At 42.9% G+C, this 23,146-nt stretch overlaps 1 protein-coding gene across 5 annotated transcripts in view; it reads right to left on the reverse strand.

Annotated features, from left to right (window-relative positions):
* The window catches only part of MSH4 (mutS homolog 4), a 55,722-nt gene extending 36,949 nt beyond the window's left edge, over nucleotides 1-18,773 (reverse strand). For 2 of the 5 annotated variants that reach the window (XM_043521629.1, XM_043521630.1), the window contains exons 1-2: nucleotides 18,200-18,772; nucleotides 13,427-13,591 (exon numbers count right to left, since the gene is read on the reverse strand). In XM_043521629.1, coding sequence (XP_043377564.1) covers nucleotides 13,427-13,591; nucleotides 18,200-18,467 — 433 coding nt within the window. In that variant the 5' untranslated portion in view covers nucleotides 18,468-18,772. Of the gene's footprint in view, nucleotides 1-469; nucleotides 7,604-13,426; nucleotides 13,592-17,648 lie in introns of those variants that run through there. The other 3 variants (XM_043521631.1, XM_043521632.1, XM_043521633.1) reach the window with 3 other exon arrangements.
* Between the last annotated feature and the right edge of the window lie 4,373 nt (nucleotides 18,774-23,146).

Genomic DNA, 23,146 nt, shown 5'->3' on the forward strand with positions numbered 1-23,146 from the left:
AACTGTACAGAGCTCCATATATATGCGCAGCACATATAAGTGTTTACAAACTCCAACAGGAGCAAACATCCAAAAGCACATAGAAGTTTTGAGGAAGTAGGAGTGGTGTTCTAGATGACACATTGTTTAGAGAAACAAGCACAGGGCTAAAAAGTCAGAAAAGCCTATCCTGTTCCCACATCTGCTGAGGACTTATTCTTCTTTCCACTTATATAGAACTTCACAAACATGATTTGACTATGTCACAGATTTATGTTACCAATCTGCCTGCGGTGTCAGGTGATGAGGCTGAGGCCGCAGGATCTTTAGGGGAGGAGATGAAGAGCACACCAAATGTCTGAATTTTAAAGCTTTATTAATAAAATAACAGCAGAGAGTGTTGGGGGTGAGGTGGCTCCCCACGTCACTCAAAGGAAGAAAGACAGCATTAGTGCCCCAAGCCCAAGCCCTAACCCACTTTCATACTCACACCCACACTACCCCAGGCTGTCCAAGCCTGGGAGTAACGTAAGAAGAAGAGGGGGAAGGGTGGACAGGAGTTCTTGTCCTGTGCACAGGTCGTCCAGGGTCCGCTGTTGATCTCTGATTTGCCTCAGCTCTCAGGAGGGTTTTTAAGTCCCTGGGGTCTCTTGGGGGAGTCTCCTTCCAGGACCTTTGTTCCCCAAGCTCTGTGTACCAGTCCAAGTCGGCCTTCTGTGGCTTCTTCAGCTTTCCCAAAACACACTGGTTTCAGGGCTGTGAGACCGTTATGTTTTTTCCTTGTTGGCCTTCGCCATCTCGCTCCTTTTCGCAGCCCCTGTGATTTCGTTCAACAACTCTCCTTTCTCATGGCTGGTCGGGGGGGGTGGGGGGTGGACTCTCCCCCTTCTGTCTTGGCAGGTAGCAGAGTGGCCTTCAGCTGGAGTCAGCTCCTTATCTTCTGGTTTAGCTGGGACATCAAGTTAACCCGTACTTTTCTTCTTTCCTCCCACTTTGGCCTCTCGCAGTCTGCAAAGAAATCTTCCACTCCACACTCACACCTTTGAACCTCCCCAAAATGCTTTGCAATGTTTGCCACAGCGTTAGCAACATGCAGTGCTGATCTGCCTTCCCAGCCGACCCCCGGAGAGGAGGGGCCGTGTGGTTGTGACAACTATACCTCAAAACATCACAGGAGATGACGAACATCATTATCTCCATCTTCCCACTAAGGAAACTGGGGCTTAAAGATGTGATTTGCCCAGTATCAGACTGCAAATCAGTGTCAGGGCTTGGTTTAGAATACAGGTCTCCTGACTTCTCCTGAAGCCTAATCCTATAGACCAGAGGTTCTCAACCTATTTCCACTCAGAACCCCTATAGCCACCTGACCAAAAGCATCCCATGTATTCACACTCTACACGCTATTGTAATAATCTTTGTACAAAATATGCCTTGTAACATATCATTTGAAAACAAATAACTCACTGGTAAATAATATCATGGTGATATGGATATAGCAACGTTATATGAAAGTTATTATTCCCCCATATGATGTCATTAGCACATGTTCAAAACCAAATAGCCCTGCCTAGGCAAAAATTGTTACCCAGGAATTTGCCTCAATTTCCATATAAGTAGTAGACAGAATCTTTAAGTCAGCAGGGGAAAGAGATGGCAGGAAACAGAACAATTTGAATTTTAGCAAACACAAGTAGGGGCATGGAGCCCCTTCACCACCAGACTCCATTTTTCTTTTTTTACTGCTTGAATAAACTTTACTCTGATGGGTAACCCTCAGAAGAATCCACTTCAAAGGTTCACTGGTCTATAAAAAAGGGGGTAGAGAATAGGGTGACCAGATGCCCCGGTTTTATAGGAACAGTCCCGATATTTGGGGCTTTGTCTTATATAGGCACCAATTACCCCCCACTCCTTGTCCCAGTTTTTCACACTTGCTGTCTGGTCACCCTAGTAGAGAACCTCACATTCTTTTTCACCTAAGACAAAGGCACCAGAAGCTTTGGGCCTTTGAGAGAGATCCTGATGAAGTAAAGGGTAATTCATAATCTTGCTGGAAAACCGTGGGTGAGAAAGGCCATCTTAAACAAAACCTTGAATCAACCAATTAAGTTTTAGACTTTTAGATGCATGTTTTCACTTTTATTTGCTTGTAACCATTTCTAACTCTCTCTCTTATACCTGAATTCACGTAAAATCCTATCTTCTTTTGTTCATAAACTTGTTTTATTTCTAATCTAAACCAATCCAGTGCCAAAAACTGAACTGTTTGGTAATTCCAGCTAAAGTAAACTATTGAATATTGACTTCTTACAGGGGCAATGTACCTTAATATCTGAACTACCCAGGAGAGGGCTGGTCATTGCAGAACACAAATTTTTGGGAAAATCCAGGACTGAGAGTGTGTTGGAGTCACCTTGCAAGTAGTAAACAAGGCTTGCAGAAGCCAATGTGTGACTGGTGCATTGCTGGCAAGCTGCTGTGGTCAAAGCTTCAGCTATACACAGACACTCAGCACATGACCTTTATGCTGGTAGCCCGGTTGTGCATGGCCCAGGTTGGGAGCTACACCCGTAAAGCATTGTGAGGCACCCAGGATGACAGAGCAGGCAATGACACGACCCCTCACTAGTCTGGATTGCACCAGAGAATGTGACACCACCCCATCAGGTTTTTTTAAGTGGTCCACCCAAAAGGACTGTAGGATTGGGGTCATGGCAAAAATTCTCAAGGATTTTTGGGGATTCTAGTGAGCTGTTGTTGGATAGGCAGAGCTGGAAATAGTAAGGGGGATTTGGTCTCTAGCTGTTGGTGCTTGGAGGGCTGGGTTTGGGAGTGGGGCTGATGCTGGCTGATGAGAGTGCTTCCCTTTTCTCTCAACCTTTCCATGCCCCCTCACACAGCTCTCAGACAGCACTACTTCAAGAGGCTACCAAGCCAGTTCCACAGCTTCTAGATGTCCTGTATTATCCTGCCCCAGAACTGAATACTGGGAAGGGGGAGAATCTCCATTGTGATTGGGTTTAGGGATGGAGCAGCAGTAGCAAAAAGGGGGAGGATTATTTGGGGGAACAAGCGGCTACTTTCTTGCTCTCTTTTTGCTCCTGCTGGATCTTCACAGCCATAGGATTCTGCTATGTGGCAAGGGGTGGGTTGTTCTCAGCTATGGAGTGCTAACCAGCAGGCAACCCCTAGCAACACACCTGAAGGCATGGCTCCATCATCTGAGAAATATTGCTGTAGGCTACAAGGGCTCCATAGACAAGACACTTAACTAAACTGAGACACAGAGAAGTTTAGTTTGTATACTATTCTTTGTCAAATTTGATTCTAGGAATATTACATTTAGACAGTATTCTTTATTAAAAGGTACAAATGGCAAACCATAAGCACATTTAAATAGCTTTGTTTAGTGTCTGTGATGGTTTGTTTCAAATTTAATGTTATGTATTTCCAAAGAAAAAAGCTAATGGAGAATTTACTAATGACTTTCTTTTCAAGAAAATTGTGGGTGAGGTAATATATTTTACCCACCTTGTCTCTCTAATATCCTGGGATCAACACAGCTACAACACTGCAAACAAGAAAACTGTGACCACTAACCAGAGTTCTTGACAGACCCTAATCCTGTTTGAAGCCACTATAAAACAACTCTCCAGAAAATATTTCATTAATTTCATTAATTAAAAGGTGATTATTTCATTATTTCATTAATTAGAAGGTGATTCTGAAATTTAAAAGACCTCCAAATTAGGCTAAGAAAAATCCTTGCATATGGTAGATACATCACATTCAAGCTTTACTTACAACAATTCAGCAGTATGTAGCTTTTATGGCACAGAGAGATTTACTGAGATATCAAACAATTTGAAACTGAAAGTGAATTACTGCTAAATCCCAGAACTGTCAAAAAATCAATACGTTAGATTCTTTGCTAGAAAGAAAGTTCTTTTCTCTGCCTTTTTGGTACCAGACAGTGTTCTCATCAATCTTTTTCATTTTTTTAATCAAATACTCTTATAGAAGGCAACATCTTCATCAATCTTTTTTCTTTTATCAGTCAAACTCACTATCACAGTAGTCAACCTCTTTATCAACCTGTCAGTTCTCCCTTTTGTCCACTTCGCTATTAACCTTTTATCAATTTATCGCCAGATTTGGGTACACTATAATAGTTTAAATCAAAGCTAATTCAAAATAAAAGCTAAATAAAAGCTACAGTAATATTACTACTTATTTTACAGATATAGTATATTTTATTCTGAAGGATTCCAAAGCACTTCACATACTAAACCCTTACACCAGCTCTGAACTGAAGTCATCACTGAGATGAAGGGTGTTAGCCAACTAATACACATCAATATGATACAAAAGAGTATGTGCAAGGGCACATTTTGGTCCAGATACTAGAGCAAACTTTTTTTAAAAAAATACTCCCCCCATTTAGGTATTTATAACATGACCAAGTAGTATCTGAATGCAACCCAAAATTCAAAAACCTAGCAGTCTGAAAGTCTAATATCCCTCACTTGCTTTGTGATGTGAATGTATGCAGATGTTCATGTCAATGTTTACTTTTTCCTCTCCTCCATCATCTTCATTTATTCTTCAATTTCAAGGAAGTTGTTGTGGGAAAGCTCATGTAAATAAATGGGTTTTATTTTGTTCTGAAGCTGGTAAGATTTATGCTCATTCTCAGAAGGGAGTTCCACAGCAGTGGATCTACTGGAAAGAAGCCACAATCCCCTACATTTGTGAGTTTCATTCGGGATGCGATCACAACTCCATTGTCCCTGAGAAGCACAGCTCAGCCCACGAACAGCCTCAAAGATCAAGATCAGAAATTTACATTAGTTATTGAACCAGATGCCATTGTAGTGTCTGAAGCATCATGGTGTTTTTGATGAGCAATGTTGATTAGAAGGTGGATTGCTTCATGTTGTGCTATCTGGAAAGTCTTAGTAAGCAAAGGTATGAGGCACTGCTGTAATAGAGAGGAAGCAAATTCAGATCATGAAGACATGGGAAAGCTGTGTTTTACACGAGGGAAATGCGGAGCTGGGACTCATTGGGAGACTACTGAAGCTGGAGTCTGTGGCAGTTCACAACCTATCCTAGAGATTTAACATGTGTCAAATGGGATGTGAGAAAGGAACTGAGCCTCCTGGAACTATACAAGTCCTTGTGAATGAGAAGCTGATGCCCATCACAATCCCCTCTTCTGCCTGAGAGGAAGATCTGGAGCCAACATAGTGCAAAGTTTGTCCATCCTGCTAGATGTCTCAGGCAACGCAGCACACCTCATAGTCAAGCGCGTCAAATGCTGTGGACTTATCTAGATATATGAGCACTGATGTTTGCTGTCCACTGCTAAAAAAAAAGATCCAAATCTATGACCAGCCTTGTCCCAGAGCCATGTCCTGGGCCAAAATCCAATTGTGCGCGTCAAAGTTGCGGGTTGATTTGAGGTGCTGCTAGAAATAGCTGTTCTCAAACTTCTTAACAACCTTGCTCAGAACTAGCAGATTTGATACTATACAGGACAGGAACAGGCAAAATCATGTCAAGAGATTTTTTTGAGCACTAGTTGGACAACAGCCTTTTTCAGGTTGGCTATTACATTGCAATCTCCAAAGATGATGTTGAGAATCTCTGTCAACAGGGGGTTCAGGGTCTCATGACTGCTTTCACCAGCCATGAGAGACAGATAGAGTCACAGGCTGATATCCTGCAGTAACTTTGAAAACTTCTGTCTGCATGAACAATCTGAATTCTACAAAGGATACATGTATTTGCACTCCTTTTTGCATAAACCCCAATTCTTGGGGCCCAGAGACTTTGTCCCAGATCCCAGCAATCTTATCTGCAAGGCAACATTGTCATTTTTAGAGCACCATACAATATTATCCTGGTATCTAAGGATAATAGTACCCACCATCACTGTGGTACTTAGGTAGAAAGCTAATCTCAGGAAGAAGTGCTGGTTCTGTGGATGACTGAAGACAGTACAGCTTGACAAACTGGTTAACAAGAATAGTTCTGCTAACTATAGAAAAGAGATTATCTTTTTGTGCTGGAGGTAATTGCTTTCCAATCTCATTTTGTGCCACTTATGTTCTGTAGTGAGTAGTATCCATAGACTTGAAGAAGTCTGTCTTACTGAGAGAATCTCCACTTCATCTAAGGCGTGAATAACCTTGTTGTGCCACCTCTCACCTAGCATAGTCAAGGTCTACAGAGCACTTGTTGGTTACAAGTGGGTTGCTAATTGATCACATAAAGCTACTATTTGTCATTTCCAGTCACTAAATCACATTAAAAGTAACTAAAAATATTTCCAAACATTGTTTTTCCAGGTAATCATGTGCTGTACTTACCACGGGGATATTATTTGATTACCAGTAAGAGATGAAGTGGTCCACACATTCACAATCTAAATAGGAGAGAAAGTGGTCTATGAAATACTCTGTTCAGATGTGATTCACACGACGAAAAAGTTTGAGAGCTGGTACACAGACTAGCCTGAGTGCGGGTGGTGTGTGTGTGGTGTAAACTGGACCATATAGGAGTGTAACTTTGACCCATATAGCGCTGTGTGTGTCATTAAACCAGGTCTCAACTATGCAAGCCAGGTCAGAATTCTCATCAGAACAGATCATGTTGAAAAGTTTATTGACCACTGATCTTGAACTGATTAGAATAAATCTGAAATCTAGTTTCTTTCTTTAGTTTTTGTGATCTCCTGTAGTCTCCACTGTCCACATTGAGCCTAGTTGTAGATATATAGACTTGGGTCCTTGTATTTGAACTGATTTTTCTTTGTCTACCTGTAATGAGTGGGAATGAGGATGTTTAGGTGAACACTTGCTACCAGACATTTTTAGTTCAATAAATTCCAAGGTGCTGGCAAGTCTCCTCAACCCTAGCATGGGTTCTGAAGCCAAGAATGGCTAAATTCTCTATGTCAGCCTTCAGACTTGAGGTTCATGGGAGTCTAGTAATTCCTAATCATGTGCTGAGACCACTGAGACACCTAATTTAAGTAAAATTGCTAAAATAGGTCTTTAAAAAGAAATGCACACATGCATGTTTAAAAGACACACTTCACTGATGGTTCATAAATTATACAATGTCAAGCATCATCTTCTGGCTTTGTTCACCCTCATATTTCACTATTGTCATCTTACATAAAGGTAAAATGTCTTACTTTTCTCCCCCCTTTGAATTATTCCATACCAGTCTAGATGCTGTACAGTGCCTCTCTTACCTGAAGACAGAGAATGAACATTCAATTTCTTTTAGTACTGCCATCTCACTGTATATACCTGTCCTGCCAACTCAGCACCTCAGATGAAACTCAGAATGTAGCAATTTCTTCAAATATGCTAATTTATCGGAAAATAAGGCACAAAACTCTTTAATTTATCAGAGCCAACTTGAAAAGGAGGTGGTCTAGATTGATATGAAGCACTTGAAGAAACTTTAAAGGTGTGAAACCCACCCTTTAACTTGCACATATGTCCAGATATTTACAACCTCCTAGTACAATTTATATTTAAAAAAAAGGAATTAGTGTCATACAGATACCAGAAGAATCCAATGAGAGAGGAAGTGGCCCACACAAATTGAAGGCTACTGCACTTATTGAAAACTTAAGATATCCAACCTATACTGTTCTGTAAATTCTGGGGTCAAGGACTGCAACACCACCTTGCATATTTTAAGAAAGGACACCGCCACTCTCTTGGCCCAAGAAAGAGACAATGATCTTGTGCAATGAGCTTTGAAAGAGACTGCTATTTCCTTGCCTCTCCTGATGCATATCTCTATCATAAATTCCTTAATCCAGACTGCTAAAGTAGACTTCCCTCTTGTGACATCCATGTGTCACAAAAAGCATTTCCAATTTCCTTAAGGTAGCTGCCCTATTTTAAGGAATCCTGAGAAGCAATCCTTTTAAAGATTAAAAAATAAGTTGAAAAAGTAAGGGAATTTGAAGTTTAGAGCTTCTAGTCATAATTATGCATATACAATTTGGATGGAGAAAATGCAAACTATAAATCTGAAAAAGAATAGAATATTTTAGGTTACTGTCAGGAGACGATGGAGCCAGCAGGACAGAAGCTGCAAAGCTATAAGAAAACAATGCAACACGCAAAAAGGGCAAGGGATGAAGCTGCCCCATGCAGAGACCTCTACTCTTAATGAGCTGATACCCAAATTTCTTACACAGAGATGCTCCTGAATTTCTTCTGTTGTGAAATAATCACTGCACACACAACAAAAGGTTTCCAACATATGATGGAGAGGCGGTTCCTTTCTTGGAGGACATTATAGTACTAGTAGTATAGTAGTAGTTTCAGCCAGTCCAAGTAACCATTTTCTTCTTGAGTATGGGGAGCTCAATAGCTGAACAGCAAGTCTGAAGCACAATGCATTTTTACTGAGTATCAGACTTACCAGATTTTCTGACACTGGTAGTTTGAATTAATGGAAGAATAAATAAGTGTAATTAGAAGAAATTAACAATGGAGCTAGGAGGACAGGAAGAAAAGAAAAGTAAGAGATGGAGAGAAAAAAAGAAAATGCTTTAGATTAGGAAATTTTATGTATTCATGGTCTTAGATTTTAAAGTATTTCTTTCACAGGAATCCCACAGATCCATAAAACTGCAGAACAGTGTTACTGTGCAAGGCAGAGGAGAGAATAGAATTGTTTTTTCTTTGTTTTAAATAACATGACACAGATCAAGTTCTAAGTTGGAAAAAGGGAAAGAGTTCAAATAATTAAAATGAAATTAAGGGGATGCAGGGCCCAAATGTGCAGGGTGTCCAGTGCCCTCACTTCCTTTGGACTACAGTGGGTATTTAGAGCACTCCCTGTTACACAGGATCAATCATTCAGAGACGGAAACCAAGCAGTAATTGTTGAATGCATACATACACATACCATGTATGGGATCATTAGTTCCTTGCTCAGAAAACTTCCTTAGGTGATCAACAGACCCAGTACATTTTTTTCTTATCTTGGGAAATAAATTATAAATAATGTATTTTGTGTCAGGATAGTCAAAATCAGCTGACACGCTACTGCTATCAGTTTCTGACCAAACTTTAGGAATAGTTTTAGGCACAGAGAGTGGCGGGCCTTTGCCCATGAAATTAATTTCCTCTGTTTGCTAGTACTTGACAAATTTCAGGGTACAGCATAAGATATCTCTCTGAAGACAGGAGGGTTTTTTTAATCAAATGCCAGCGAAGCAAATATAGCCATTCTATGCAGGCAATTTTTTGTATTTTAACTGTATGTTTTTAATTCTGAGTTGCCCATGTACTATAGCTATTATGTCATTTTTCCACATTTCAGAAGTAATCTCTCTTTGTCAAGTGCTTTGTTTTCCCAATTAATTTGTGCAAAATTTAGTTCTACAATTTACCATTTAACAATGTTTTTGGGGAGACTTAACCCTGTTTTGACAGATGTTACGCATTTTTTGAGTATGAGGGCATTCAAACCCAGCACCTCCCTGCGGCCAATTGCTGGCTACTTTTCAAATTATTTCCTTAAACTAATATCAAGTAAAGATAATTTTTATTTTGATAGAATACATTCTCTTTATATTTTATTCCATTTTGGGTTCACTTGATGACAAAAAGGTAAACTATTCTATTTCTGTCATTAAATGTGAAGACAATAAAAAAGGACTTAAAGCAATTTTCCTGGAAAACTAAAGCTGTTCATATGTTCTATATTTCTCGGAACCATAACATAACTTTGCAGTGCCCTCTACTGTACATCTCAGCAACTCCTTCTGATACCATGAACCAGAGAGAAACATATTCACGAACACAAAGGAAGCCACAGCAGGTCAGAAGCAAGCAGCAAATTTGAAAATGCTGTGGAAATAAATAAATACACAAACTTGTGCACCTGCTGTCAGACAATTTGTGCTTGGGATCAAGTTTTCTTTCATTTCTTAGTGTGTCCTCTGCTCCAATGAGCCAAGAACTGTCAGCCAAAACTGGAGAAACCACCCACCCAGGGACTGTTGCCGGGGCCTCCCAAGCAGCATTTGGTGTGGCTGCCCCTTCGGGTCACTCCAGCAGCAGCTGGTGTGGCTGTTCTAGGGCCAGCTGCTTGGGCGTTCCTAGGTCAGCCACACTGGCTGCCTGCAGAAGTCATGGAGGTCACAGAATCAGTGACTTCCGCGACCTCCATGACAGACAGAGAGCCCTAATCATACAGCACAAAAATGGTGTCTTGCTCATAAAAGCAAAGCCATCCACCAGTATTTTCACTTACAATGCAACACCTATAAACTCCACATACACCCCAAAACAACCTAAGCATATTATTTCTAAAAATAAAAGATATTTAACTCCAAAAAATTTAATTCCACTATTTCTCGAGTTTAACTCTATATATAAAAAAGAAAAATACTGTCTCTAACTTTTCTGCTTGTTAAAGAAATCTATCTTTCCTGAGCAGTTTGCTGACTCCTCCTTTCTGACAGTGCTTTTTCTTTATTTCTCACAAACTAATTTCCCCCCAAACAGCTTATCCTGTTTCCTCACATTATGAAACAGGCCACATTTTTGTGGAACTTAAAATGTCTACCCCAATGCATCAGCAGGACTGAATTGCTAAAGAATTACTTTTAAAATGTTACTCCGGAGGGAATTCTCGGCCAAAAAAGTAAAAATTCTCCGCACAATATTTTCAAATTCTGCAAAATTCCACATATTTTATTTGTCAATAAATAAATGTGGGGGTTCCAGCATGGCAGTGGGGAGCACAGCCACTGGCTGCAAGGAGGTGGGAGATCACCCTGCAGCCCCTCCTTGGGACATGGACTTGACGGTGAGGCTGCACCCAAACCTGACACAGCACAAGGGCCGGGCTTGCCCTAAAACACCCCAGGGCCCTGCCCCTCCATGCCAGGTGCACCAAGATAGCAAGCGAGAGGGACAAAGCTGTCCCCCAATCTAGGTATGGGGCAAGCAAGCTCAGCCCGGCAGGATCCAAGTGTGGACGGGCTTAGTGTGGAGGGATCCAGGAGGGTCTGAGAGGGTTCTGTGTGGTGCAATTTAGGTGTGGGCAGCTCTGCAGAGGGGCTTGTTGCAGGGTTTCAGATGTAGAGGGAATGGGACTCTGCAGGGGGATCCAGGTCAAATGGTTGGGGCTCACCAAGGAGGAGGTCTGGGTGTGGAGGAATGGGGCTCAGCAGGGGTGTGTGGGTGTGGGGGGCTCAGTGGGGTGGGGGTCCGAGTGCGGGGAGCTTGACGGGATCGTCCAGGTGCTGGGGGGGGGAGGGGAGGCCTCATCAGAGTGGAAGTTCAGGTGTGGGGGTCTCAGCCAGGGTGTGGTCTGGGTGGAGGGGTGGGGGTCTGGATCCAGGGGGGAGATTCTCAGGAGGGAGTCTGGGTTCAGGGGGCTCAGTGGGGGGATTCTGGGGGAGGAGGGAGTGAGGCTCAGTGGGGGGCCTGGGTATGGGGAGAGTCTGGATGCATGGGGTTTGGGCAGATTGATGGATGAGGGAGCAGCTCTCCGTACAGTGACCCCTTCCCCGCAGCTGAGGAGTGATGGGGGTGGGGAGGCCACAGAGCTTCCTGCAGCTGGGTGGGTTTCTGGGAGTAGGTCTGGCCTGCTTCTTGCAGGAGAAGAGGAAGTCATGTCCTCCCCTGCTTCAGCCCAGCTGGGACTAGTAGCTGAGCCTGGCAAAGGGTAAGAGCCACGGGCCAGGGCATCCTCAGACCTGCCCCCAACCCTGCAGTGATTTACCTCTCCACTGGCTGCTCCGGATGTCCGAAAAAACACACCCAGGCTGCTGGGGAGGGGTACACGATCACTCTTGCAGCTTCCCTTTGCTTCCCCGTCAAAAGTCATTTTTCTGAGGGGAAGCCAAGAAATCTGCAGGGACATGAATTCTGCATGCGTGCAGTGGCACAGAATTCCCCCAAGAGTAATTTTAGTATCAGAAGACCCAACACCTAATATTAATGGAAACTCTGTCCAAGGGGTTGTCATGTTCTGGGGTGCAATCTAGGGCAATGAGGGGTTGTGTCATTGCTTCCCTGTAACTCTGAGTGACTCAAAATGCTCTGCTGCTGGAGCTCTCTCATCTGGAGGCGTCCAACCAGCATACAAGCATGCACCGAGTTTGTGTGTGTTAAGCAGCCTTGGTTCAGCGCACTGATTCCAGCAGCCTGCTTCTTATACCACTGCCACACTCTTTGTTGTGAAAGAACTCATTGAGACGGAGTTAGCAGCAGAATTCTTCTAGTTCTTCACATGTTAGTATGGAATCAGGTTCTATGGTGGGGCAGAAGTTCAGTCCCTGGAATAGTACATACTTCAGTTCCAGTTACGGGTAGTCTTGACAAGCTGATGATGTTGAGGTGTTGTGTAGTGTCCATGTTGTAAGTCCTGGTGGCATGGTTTCTTCGAGAGGTGGTGTTTTAGTGGCTGTATAGTTGTTGTAGTTGGTTCCACCTTTATTTTTGTGTTGGATGGCTATCCGTTTTTTTTTTATAGTTGTTTTAGTTTCCTGCATGATCTCCAGACAGGTTTCCTCATTTTTTTTCTTCCAATATTTAGGAGCATGTGATGATTTCCTGCTTGAGGTGGTCCCATTTGGAGCATGTAAGGTACAGGAGATGGTTCCCTCAGTATTCTAAGGTGCTTCTGAAGAGCTGTTCAGCATATTTGGGGTTGTATGCAGTGGTCAGACCATTACAGATGGTGAGTTCTCTGGAGATGATGTTTTGTTTCTTGCATCTGCTCAGAGAGTAGATGTTGCTGTTCAGTCTGGCTTTCTTCTTCATGTTATGAAGTTTCCATTTCTAAAAAAAAGTGCTTCTCTAAATAACTCTTCTTTTCCAGGACTGACGGAGCTCACAACATAAGCTGCACAAAACTGACACCAAAAACTTTTAAAGTGGTCACTTTCACAACATGATATCAGAATACCTGATAATACATATGCTGGGACTGATTAGAGCCGGGATGAGAGCTTTGCATTAGCACAAGTAAAAATTAATCTTCCCAAAAGTAATGGGGACAAAGCTGATTTTGTTGTTGTCTGACAAGATAAAAAAATATGGAGTACAAATTTAGGTAAAGTTACCTTAGTAAAGTTACCACAGAATCACCAACATGTCTATATACTTACACCGAAACTGAATAATTTGAGAGAATATTTGAGTTCCAATTATATCAATTATTTTGAAGAAGAATGCAAGGAAGAAAATTTAGCTAAGCGGTAACTAAAATAATAGTTTTCTTATGTACATATCCATCAGTACTAGATATTCTATATAACATAATATCCCCCAAAATACATGAACAAAAAAGTATGTTACTATATAACATTCAATTGTTAAAATATGCTTAAAAAATAAGGCTACGGATTTAAAGAGAGCTAGTCCTATAAAAATATCAACTCTACCTGAATATCCCATGAGAGGGGTCCTGCTTCTACAACCTGATCTACTAGAAGAGAGGGGTGTTTTTCCTATCCAGGCACTATTAAGACCTCTTGCAGAAGAAGAGCTTGTAAAATTCATTGTGCTAACATTTTCTGCATACGAACTCCTGTCCCCAAAGTATGAATCTATGAAAAAAATAAAGAGCATCTCTTGGAAAGATAAGGCATAGATCACTTTGCTGTTTAAGTCACACAAACGCCATAAAATAAAATTAACACAATCAGACATGAAGTGTTTTGTTTGAAAAGCAATACAAATAAGGAAAAATAGTTAAAAGATTGTTAAGAGCTCTTAATGGAGAAAGATTAATATATCCAGTCACAGAACCAAATGGAACTTTGCTGTATTGATATTAATATTTATATAATCCAAGTATAAAAAGAGGAAAAAGTGAACTTCAGTAAGATGCTATTTTGAAAACCAACTCATATTGATATGATAATTTCTCCTTAATGTCGTTACTTTATACTGACAGCAAATTCCCTGCTTAGGTTGCTACACTAATATTATGTGATAAAAAGCCAGATACAATGCATAATTTCATATAAGAGGGATTTCTAGGCCTATAAAAGGGGCTGCTCTATTTGTCAGATTTTTTACCTTCAGTTTCCTGTCAATTTCAATAATAATTATCTGAAGTTGCACAAAGTGCTTGTGAAAATTCCCAAGTCTAAAAAGTGTCATAAAAAGAATATATTTGCCTAATACTGAACACACATTTTAAAGGGTAATAAAAACAAAGAGAAAGAACCATATTCAAAAACTCATTCAGTGAAATTATCTTCTTCTGCCTATATGGTTCAACTCAAAGTCATACAATTTAAAATTTAAGAACTGGCGTGTTTCCTGGAATTTCTTTTATTGATGCATTTTAAGATTGATCTGCACTGTAAATTCTATGATGGTGCATTTACCTCAAAATCTGCTCTCATTTTAGTACACTAGAAACACTACAGCAGCACAGATGCAGTGTAGACGCTTACTATCACAAGAAAGGGGTTCTTTGGTTGCTATAGTAAATCCACCACCCCAAGATAATTCTTTCATCAACCTAGCAAAGTCAACACAAGGGCTTAGGTCAGTTTAAGCACATCACACAGGGCATAAAATTTTTCACAGCCCAAAGTGATGTGGTCAGATCAACCTAACTTTGTAACAAAGAGCAGGCCATCTGTGTTTATTTAAGATCTTTAACTGATTTTAAATCTGTTCTCTTGCGATAAATGCACCAACATACAGGAAAAAAAAAGAACCATCTGAAATTAGATTTACAATTTTTGATCCATCTTGTGTTAAATAAAGCAAGAATATGTTTTCTCATATCTGAAGTCTGCATTAAATGCAAAAAAAAAAAGCATTAACATAACAAGGTCTGTAATAGAAAACATCGTTGTATCCTATAATATTTTATGAAAATATGGTATATTGGTCTCTAATACATTGCACTCAGAAACAGCTAAATGCCTAATGGATTTCTTGAAATTATCTCCAGATGGTTGGCACAAAAATACAGTTTACAGCACCACATTTATGTAACAGAAATCTTGATCACAAAATACTATGACTGAAATACCATTAAAGTACTTGACATTCACTAGTCCTTAATCCTTGGAGTAACCATAATATTTCCTATAAACAGTTGTTCCTGCAGTATACCAATTGCTGTACAGTATCAGTTGATTTTTTAAATGGCACCCACAGTATTACTCATATAGGCTTGAAGTACCTCTGTATGATCTTCAATAGTTTCCATTAAATAATCTTTGACCCTAGTGTCCTAATCTATGAACATAATCCTGCACATTGAGGCAAGGGGAAGTTAGACAACACTACAGCAAATTGTGTCATGGGCTCCTACACCTCCACACAAGCCAGCACAACATTCCCATTCCACATACAAGAAAATAGGTGAGGTTTCTCAAAAAGATATTAGGTAAACCGTAAATGTTGACTTTTTAACGATACTCAATGTATATATATCAGCACTAGTGCTTTGAACTTTGGCCACTGGTACTTGGCTGGCCATGCACCTCCCATTTAATGGTATACACCATAACCCTCCTCCCCACCTGTGCTGAAACCGGGGCTCTGTCTCTGCTGAGCACCTGCAAGCTGCCACATATTCAGCTGTCAGTACTCTAATCCACAATACAGCTTGGATGGCTCTGAGTCCAAACACATTTTGTGTGTTCTCATATGCTCCAGAATATGGAGTACTCCAAGCTTTACTATGGGCTAGAGGGCATACTAAATGAAAGTAATCAGCTGTGGTGGGTGGGGGCTCAGCACACATGCTGGGCTCCAAGTTGTTCAGCCTCAAGGACCAAAACCTGTACCATTGAAGCCAATAGGAGTTTTATCATGGCTTTTATGGCCCTGACTTGATGGCCAAAAAGAGTATGGTTTTCAATCGCATTAGCGGGAAGTAGCTTAACACAACTGCAAAATTATTAGAGTGGTCGATTAATCGCAGTTAACTCATGCGATTAACTCAAAAAAATTAATTACCATTAAAAAAATTAATTTCAATTAAATCACAGTTTGAATTGCACTGTCAAACAATACCCATTGAAATTTATACAATATTTTGGACATTTTCATATATATTGTATTCTGTGTTCTAACTGAAATCAAAGTGTATACTTTTGATTATAAATATTTGCACTGTAAAAATGATAAACAAAAGAAATAGTATTTTTCAATTCACCCCCTACAAGTATTGTAGTGCAATCTCTGTTGTGAAAATGCAATTTACAAATGTAGATTTTTTTTTTGTTCCATAACTGCATTCAAAAAGAAAACAAGTAAAACATCAGAACCTACAGGTCCACTCGGTCCTACTTCTTTTTCAGCCTATCACTAAGAGACAAACAAGTTTGTTTACATTTATAGGAGATAATGGTGCCCTCTTCTTATTTACAATGTCACCAGAAAGTGAGAACAGGCACTTTTGTAGCTGGCATTGCAAGGTATTTATGTGCACGATATACTAAACAGAAGTCTTAAAAGAGCAGCACACTGATGCAGAAACTACAGAACCCAAACCACCAAAAAAGAAAAACAACCTTCTGCTGGTGACATTTGACTCAGATAACAGAAATGAACATGCATTGGTCCATACTGCTTTGGATTGTTATCGAGCAGAACCTGTCATCAGCATGGACCCATGTCCCTTGGAAAGGTGGTTGAAGCATGAAGGGACATTGAGTCTTTAGTGCACCTGGCATGTAAATATCTTGCGATGCCGGCTACAACAGTGCCATAGAACGCCTGTTCTCACTTTTAGGTGACATTGTAACAAGAAGCAGGCAGCATTATCTCCTGCAAATGTAAACAAATGTGTCTGTCTGAGCAATTGGCTGAACAAGAAGTAGGACCTGCAGCCTCTACAGTTTTAAATTGTTTTAATTTTGAATGCAGGGTTTTTTGTACATAATTCTACATCTGTACGTTCAACTTTCATGATAAAGTGATTGCACTACAGTACTTGTATTAGGTGAATTGAAAAATACTTTTTCTTTTGTCTTTTTACAGTGCAAATATTTGTAATCAAAAATAAATATAAAGTGAGCACTGTACACTTTGTATTCTGTGTTGTAATTGAAATCAATATATTTGAAAATGTAGAAAACATTCAAAAATATTTAAACGGTATTCTATTAATGTTTAACAGTGCAATTAATTGCATGATTAATCACAATTAATTTTTTTAATCGCTTGACAGCCCTAAAAATTGTTAGACTACATTTTTAAAAACATTAAAAGGGCTTTTCAGTCATGTTAGATTTACTGAGCTAATACAACTGAAAATGACACCTTTCTGACCCATCAAGATAGGGCTTGTGGGAACAGGCTATAAGGGCTTATCTACATGAAACTGCATCATTTTAACTATACTAGCATCGTTAAAATAGTACTACCATCTCACAGATACACTGGTATAAAATGTGCTTCCCTAAGGGAATGGGACTAAGCTCTACTGAGATAACAGTATACTTTATACTGGCATAACAGTGTCCACAACCTAGAGGTTGTGCCAGTGTAACTATTTTGATTAAAAAATTACACCTCTAACTAAAATAGTTACACCAGTACAAAAAGCATGCACAGACCAGACCCTTTAAATGATGAGGCTACTTCCTGCAAGGAAAGAGGTTTTATTGAATCAGCTGAGGACTTTACCTGATACTGTTAATTCTTCCTTACCCCAACCATTTTAGGTAATTAAAAGTAAACTGTGAAGCAAATTTTGAAAATGTGGAGGAATTTTTGATGGGTTTAGAAAGCAAACTGTTTTTCTTATTTATATGTTTATTTTAACACTAGCAATATCACATCTCCCCACTTTCTTCTCATTATGGGAGATCTGAGTATTGCCGTCACAGGAGACTTTAATTGGAGCTGCAGTTCCAACTCCATCAAAAGGAGAAGAGCATCTTCCTTACACGGGCAGCCCGTCTAACTGTTCAGGGCCGATGGGACAGAGATGTTTCAGGGACGGGATACACGTGGATGCAGGAAGCTGTGTAACACTGATGCCCTGGGGTTACAGATTCCCGTTTCCCCTTCCCAGGAGCAGCGGTTGGCCTGGGTGGGTTGGTGGCCCAGAGGGCACCGTGGGAGGGGGACCGATCTCCATCTAGGGCTCTAGGCTGCTCAGACGACCCCGTACAGAGGGCCCGGCAGCTCGCGCAGGGCGTGTCGGGGTTCGTCCAACCCCCACTGCTCCCCACCTCCTGCTGCCGCAGAGAACGGCTGCGGCCCCGGGGTGAGGCGCCTGCCGAGGGAGTCTGCCTGTCGCGGGGGGCCGGCCGGCTCCGCTCCACCGCCCGAGCGGCCGCCAGCGCTGCCCGCCGTGCTCAGCGGGGTTTGCAGCAGCCCGAAATGGTAGCGGGGCCGGTGCTCCGTCCCGGACGAGGACGAACAGCGGCCCGAATAGGAGGCGGAGGCAGAGGCCTCCTCCCGCGCTGGCGGCCTCCTCTCGTCGCTTCCCCGCTGCATCCCACTCAGCGCCGGCCAGCCTCAGAGGCCACACACAAAATGGCGGCACCGGCGACGACATGAAACCCGCGCATGCGCAAACAGGAAAGGGCGCCCGCCGTCGCAATCCAGTGTGCTGTGGCCGCCTGGAAGCCATTTTGTTTTGGGAATCGTAAGAGTGCTGGGGCCTGTTATGGGCTGGACCTTTAAATCCCCGACATGGGAGGGGGCATACAAAGCAACTGCTGCTGCACTGTAGGAGCAGCAAAGATGCAAAAGCCCCTTCGGGAAGAGCACTGGAGCTTCGCTTTGTCCCACACGCTGCTCCTAGACCAGCCCCCCGTGATCCAGTCAATGTTCACAAGCCCCTTGGTCTGCTACAATACCCATATACCGTACGCTGCCATCCCGCCTTCCACTTCCCCTGCAGCGATATTTTCTCCAGGGGCTCCCCCCCACCCCATCATCCTGAACATTTCTTCTACTCCAGGTGTTCCTGCCCTTCCCCTTCCTTTAGCAAAGATAAGGTTGAGGGTGAGGTGATCACAGTCTATACCTGTGTACATGGAGAACAGCTATTTAATAAGGGGCTTTTCAGGCTCAGGTTCAATGGGGTTATAGTGAAGATACCCAAGAAAGGAACTCTCAGTGATTGTAATAATTGGTGTGGGATCACACTTTCATCTGTCACCAAGCAAGGTATCGTGTAAGATCATAGCCCAGCGTGTATCAGAGGTAGCTGGTAGCATTCCCAAAAAGAGCAAGCCAGTTTTCAGAAAGGGCGTGAATCTTCACTCTATGAAACATAATAGAACAAAGCTTAGAATAGCAAGGCAGCTCTACATTCATAGACTTTGAGAAGGCCTATCGCGCATTCTGTGGGCATATGGAATCCCTCTCTATAATCAACTTCGTCAAAAGCTTCTACTCCAACTTTACATGCAGTGTTGATTACAGTGAGCTCAGTTTTGAAGTTAAAACAGGAATACGTCAGGGGGTGTCATGTCTGAAATCCTCTTCAACATTGCCATCAACTGGGTAATGCGGCTGTCATAAATATAAAGTGAAGGGTAACCACCTTTCTGTTTACAGTGCTATAAAATCCCTCCTGGCCAGAGGCAACATCCTGTTACCTGTAAAGGGTTAAGAAGCTCAGCTAACCTGGCTGGCACCTGACCCAAAGGACCAATAAGGGGACAAGATACTTTCAAATCTTGGGGGGAAGGCTTTTGTTTGTGCTCTTTGTTTACGTGGTTGTTCTCTCTTGGGCCTGAGAGAGACCAGACAGAAATCCATCTTCTCCAACCCATCCTAATCCAAGTCTCCAATATTGCAACCAGTATAGGTAAGCCAGGCAAGGCGGATTAGTTTATCTTTTGTTTTATGTGAATTTTCCCTGTGTTAAGAGGGAGGTTTATTCCTGTTTTCTGTAACTTTAAGGTTTTTCCTAGAGGGGGATCCTCTGTGTTTTGAATCTGAATACCCTGTAAAGTATTTTCCATCCTGATTTTACAGAGATGATTTTTACCTTTCTTTTTTTTTAGTAAAATCCTTCTTTTAAGAACCTGACTGATTTTTCCATTGTTCCAAGATCCAGGGGTCTGCGTCTTTGATGATTTTGTAACCAATTGGTTAGGATATTATTCTCAAGCCTCCCCAGGAAAAGGGGTGTGTAGGTCTTGGGGGGATATTTGGGGGGGTGGGGGGAGATGTCTCCAAGTGGTCTCTTTCCCTGTTCTTTGTTTAAAACGCTTGGTGGTGGCAGCATACGGTTCAAGGACAAGGCAAAGTTTCTACCTTGGGGAAGTTTTTAACCTAAGCTGGTAAGAATAAGCTTAGGGGGTCTTTCATGCGGTTCCCCACATCTGTACCCTAGAGTTCAGAGTGGGGAAGGAACCCTGACAGCGGCATACAACAGAAGACATGCCAGGAGGCATTAAATGGACACCCTTCTCATCCCTCGAAGACCTGGACTTCTCAAATGATGTCGTTCTCCTATCACATACACAACACCATATACAAGAAAAAAAAACATGACTCAACACATTCAGCCAGCAAATTGGACTGAAAATCAACCACCATAAGACAGATATGATGACCTTTAATATTGCCTCAGCATCACCAGTATGGATAGAGGATCATGGTCTCACCAATGTAGAAACATTCACATACTTGGGCAGCTCCATCAGCCAGGACGGTGGAACAAGCCAGGACATACGGAACAGAATCAATAAAGCCAGGAACACCTTAAGGAGCTTAAATACAGCCTGGAAATTATCAAAACACAACACTAAAACCAAAGTCAAGATTTATCAGAGCTGCATAGTTTCAACACTATAGTGCAGAATACTGGGGAACGAGAAAGTATGACATGTTCAAACTGTCTTCATTCCATACAGCCTGCCTCAGAAAAATCCTCTGTATCTTTTGGCCCAGAACAATCTCAAACCAAGATCTATTCACGCAGCCAAAAAGATATGAGCACCATCATTGCCAGGAGATGGATTGGCCATGTGCTTTGGATGGAAACTGATTCCATCACCAGATAGACACCTGAGGGCAAGTGAAAACGAGGCAGCCCAAAAACAACATGGTGAAGAGCTGTGGAAGCTGAGGTGAAAAACCTGGAGCACAGTTGGGAACCCATTGAAAGACTTGCCAGAAACAGACAGGAGTGGAGAAGCTTCGTCGCTGCCTTAAATGCCAGAGGTGTAATGGGAACATGATGACAATCTAGCTGACAAAGATATAACACCATCCAATGGCTGGAAGTTAGACAAAATTGGACTGGACATAAGGTGTAAATTATTGACAGTGAGAGTAATTAACCATTGTAACAATTTACCAAGGGTCAGGTTGAGTATCCATCAATGACAATTTTTAAATCAAGACTAGATGTTTTTGTGAAAGATACTCTAGGAGTTATTTTGGGGAAGTTCTATGGCCTGTGCTGGTGGTTACACTAGACTATCACAATGACCCCTTCTGGCCTTGGATTCTGTGAATCCTTGGCCATCACAGATCAGGTCTCCTTTATTCCTCCCCTGCTGCCACAGCCCCCTTCTTCCATGCCCTCAATGCCCCCAGGCTTCACTGTTGGTCTTCAAGGAGGCAAATGGCCTTTTCCCTCAGCCTTCCCTCTGAAGGCTTCTGGGGTCAACCAGCTGGTCAGCTCCCCATCTGCTTTCTACAGGGGGCCCTAAGGAAAGGCTACTGCTGCCCCAGTGAGACTAGTCCATCTGGTCTCACAGTGAGTTAGGGACTCACTTCAGACAGGCAGCACCTCCTCCAGGAGAGCCCTCAGCTCCTCCTCCTTATTCCTGAGGGAATTATGTGCCAATTAAAAATTTCTGCCCACAATATTTTAAAATTCTGCAACATTTATTTGTCAGTAAATATGGAGACTCAAGCATGGCAGTGGGGAGCACAGGCCACTGGCTGCAAGCAGGTGAGAGATCACCCTGCAGCCTCCTCACGCCCAGGACAGGGACTCGTCAGTAAGGCTGCACCCAACCCTGACAAAGCACAAGGGGCTGGGCCTACCCCAGAAACACCCTGGCGCCCTGCCCCTCTATGCCAGGCACACCAGGCCCAGCCCAGCAGGATCCAAGTGTGGAGGCATTTAGTGTGGGGGGATTCAGGTCTGAGGTGAGAGGGTTCTGTGTGGGACAGTCTGGGTGTGGGCAGCTCAGTGGCGGATCTGGATGGACAGGGGCTCCTTGGAGCGGGGGATTCTGGGGCAATGGGACTCTGCAAGGGGATCCAGGTGAAGGTGTTTGGGGTTCAGCAGGGGAGGTTTGGTGTGGGGGGCTCAGTGGTGAGTCTAGGTACATCTGGTTGGGGCTCAGTGGGGTAGGCGTCTGGGCAGGGGGGGCTCATCAGCGTGGTCCAGGTGCAGGGTGGGTGGAGTTTGTTGGGGTGAGGGTTTGATGGGCCTACTTAATGGAGGAGCCCCTACTGCTGTTGAGGGGACATATGCTGGTTCCCGCTTCTCCCGCTATTTCCTACCCCTTCTTTGCCACCATCCCACTGCCCCATCCCCTTCCTCTCCTCTCCTCTCCATCCCCTGCCCCTATCCCTCTCCCCTTACTCCAGCATCCCCCTCCCCTTGCCCAATCCCCTCTTGCTTCCTCTTCCCCCCACCCACCACCCCGCTGTACCTTGCCCTGCCTCACCACGGGCACTCACCCTTGTACAGAAAACAGGATGGCTCCCAGCACACATAGAAGGGGAGCATGACCAGCATTAGAACCCAAGAGGCAGCATCCAGCTGCAGAGTCAGCTAGCCCGAGCAGTGCCCTCTCTCATCTGGGCAGCTTGATACTTGCAGAAAAGGCGGGGGGCATTGGTATGTGACCCTGCATGACTCCCCCCCCGCATGCCTCACCTCTGTTTGGGGGGCAGTAGCACCCATAAAACTGTGCCCATGGGTGTCCCCAGCCCTGCCCCTCCCCAGTAGTTTACCTCTCCACCAGCTGCTCAGAGTGCCAGAAACCATGCACCTGTGCTGCTAGGGAGGAGCATATGACTGCTCTTGTAGCTTCCTTTTGTTTCCCTGTCATTTTCTGCAGGGAAGCAGGACATGAATTCTGTGTGCATGCAGTGGTGCAGAAGTCCCCCAGGAGTATCCTCACTGCTGGGGAGGGGGAAGAAAGAGAATCCCGCCCAGCTGTCATGGGCTGAGCTCTTCCACATTGTTC

This window comes from Chelonia mydas, chromosome 8 (genome assembly GCF_015237465.2).
Source record: "Chelonia mydas isolate rCheMyd1 chromosome 8, rCheMyd1.pri.v2, whole genome shotgun sequence".
Taxonomy (NCBI): Eukaryota; Metazoa; Chordata; order Testudines; family Cheloniidae; genus Chelonia; species Chelonia mydas.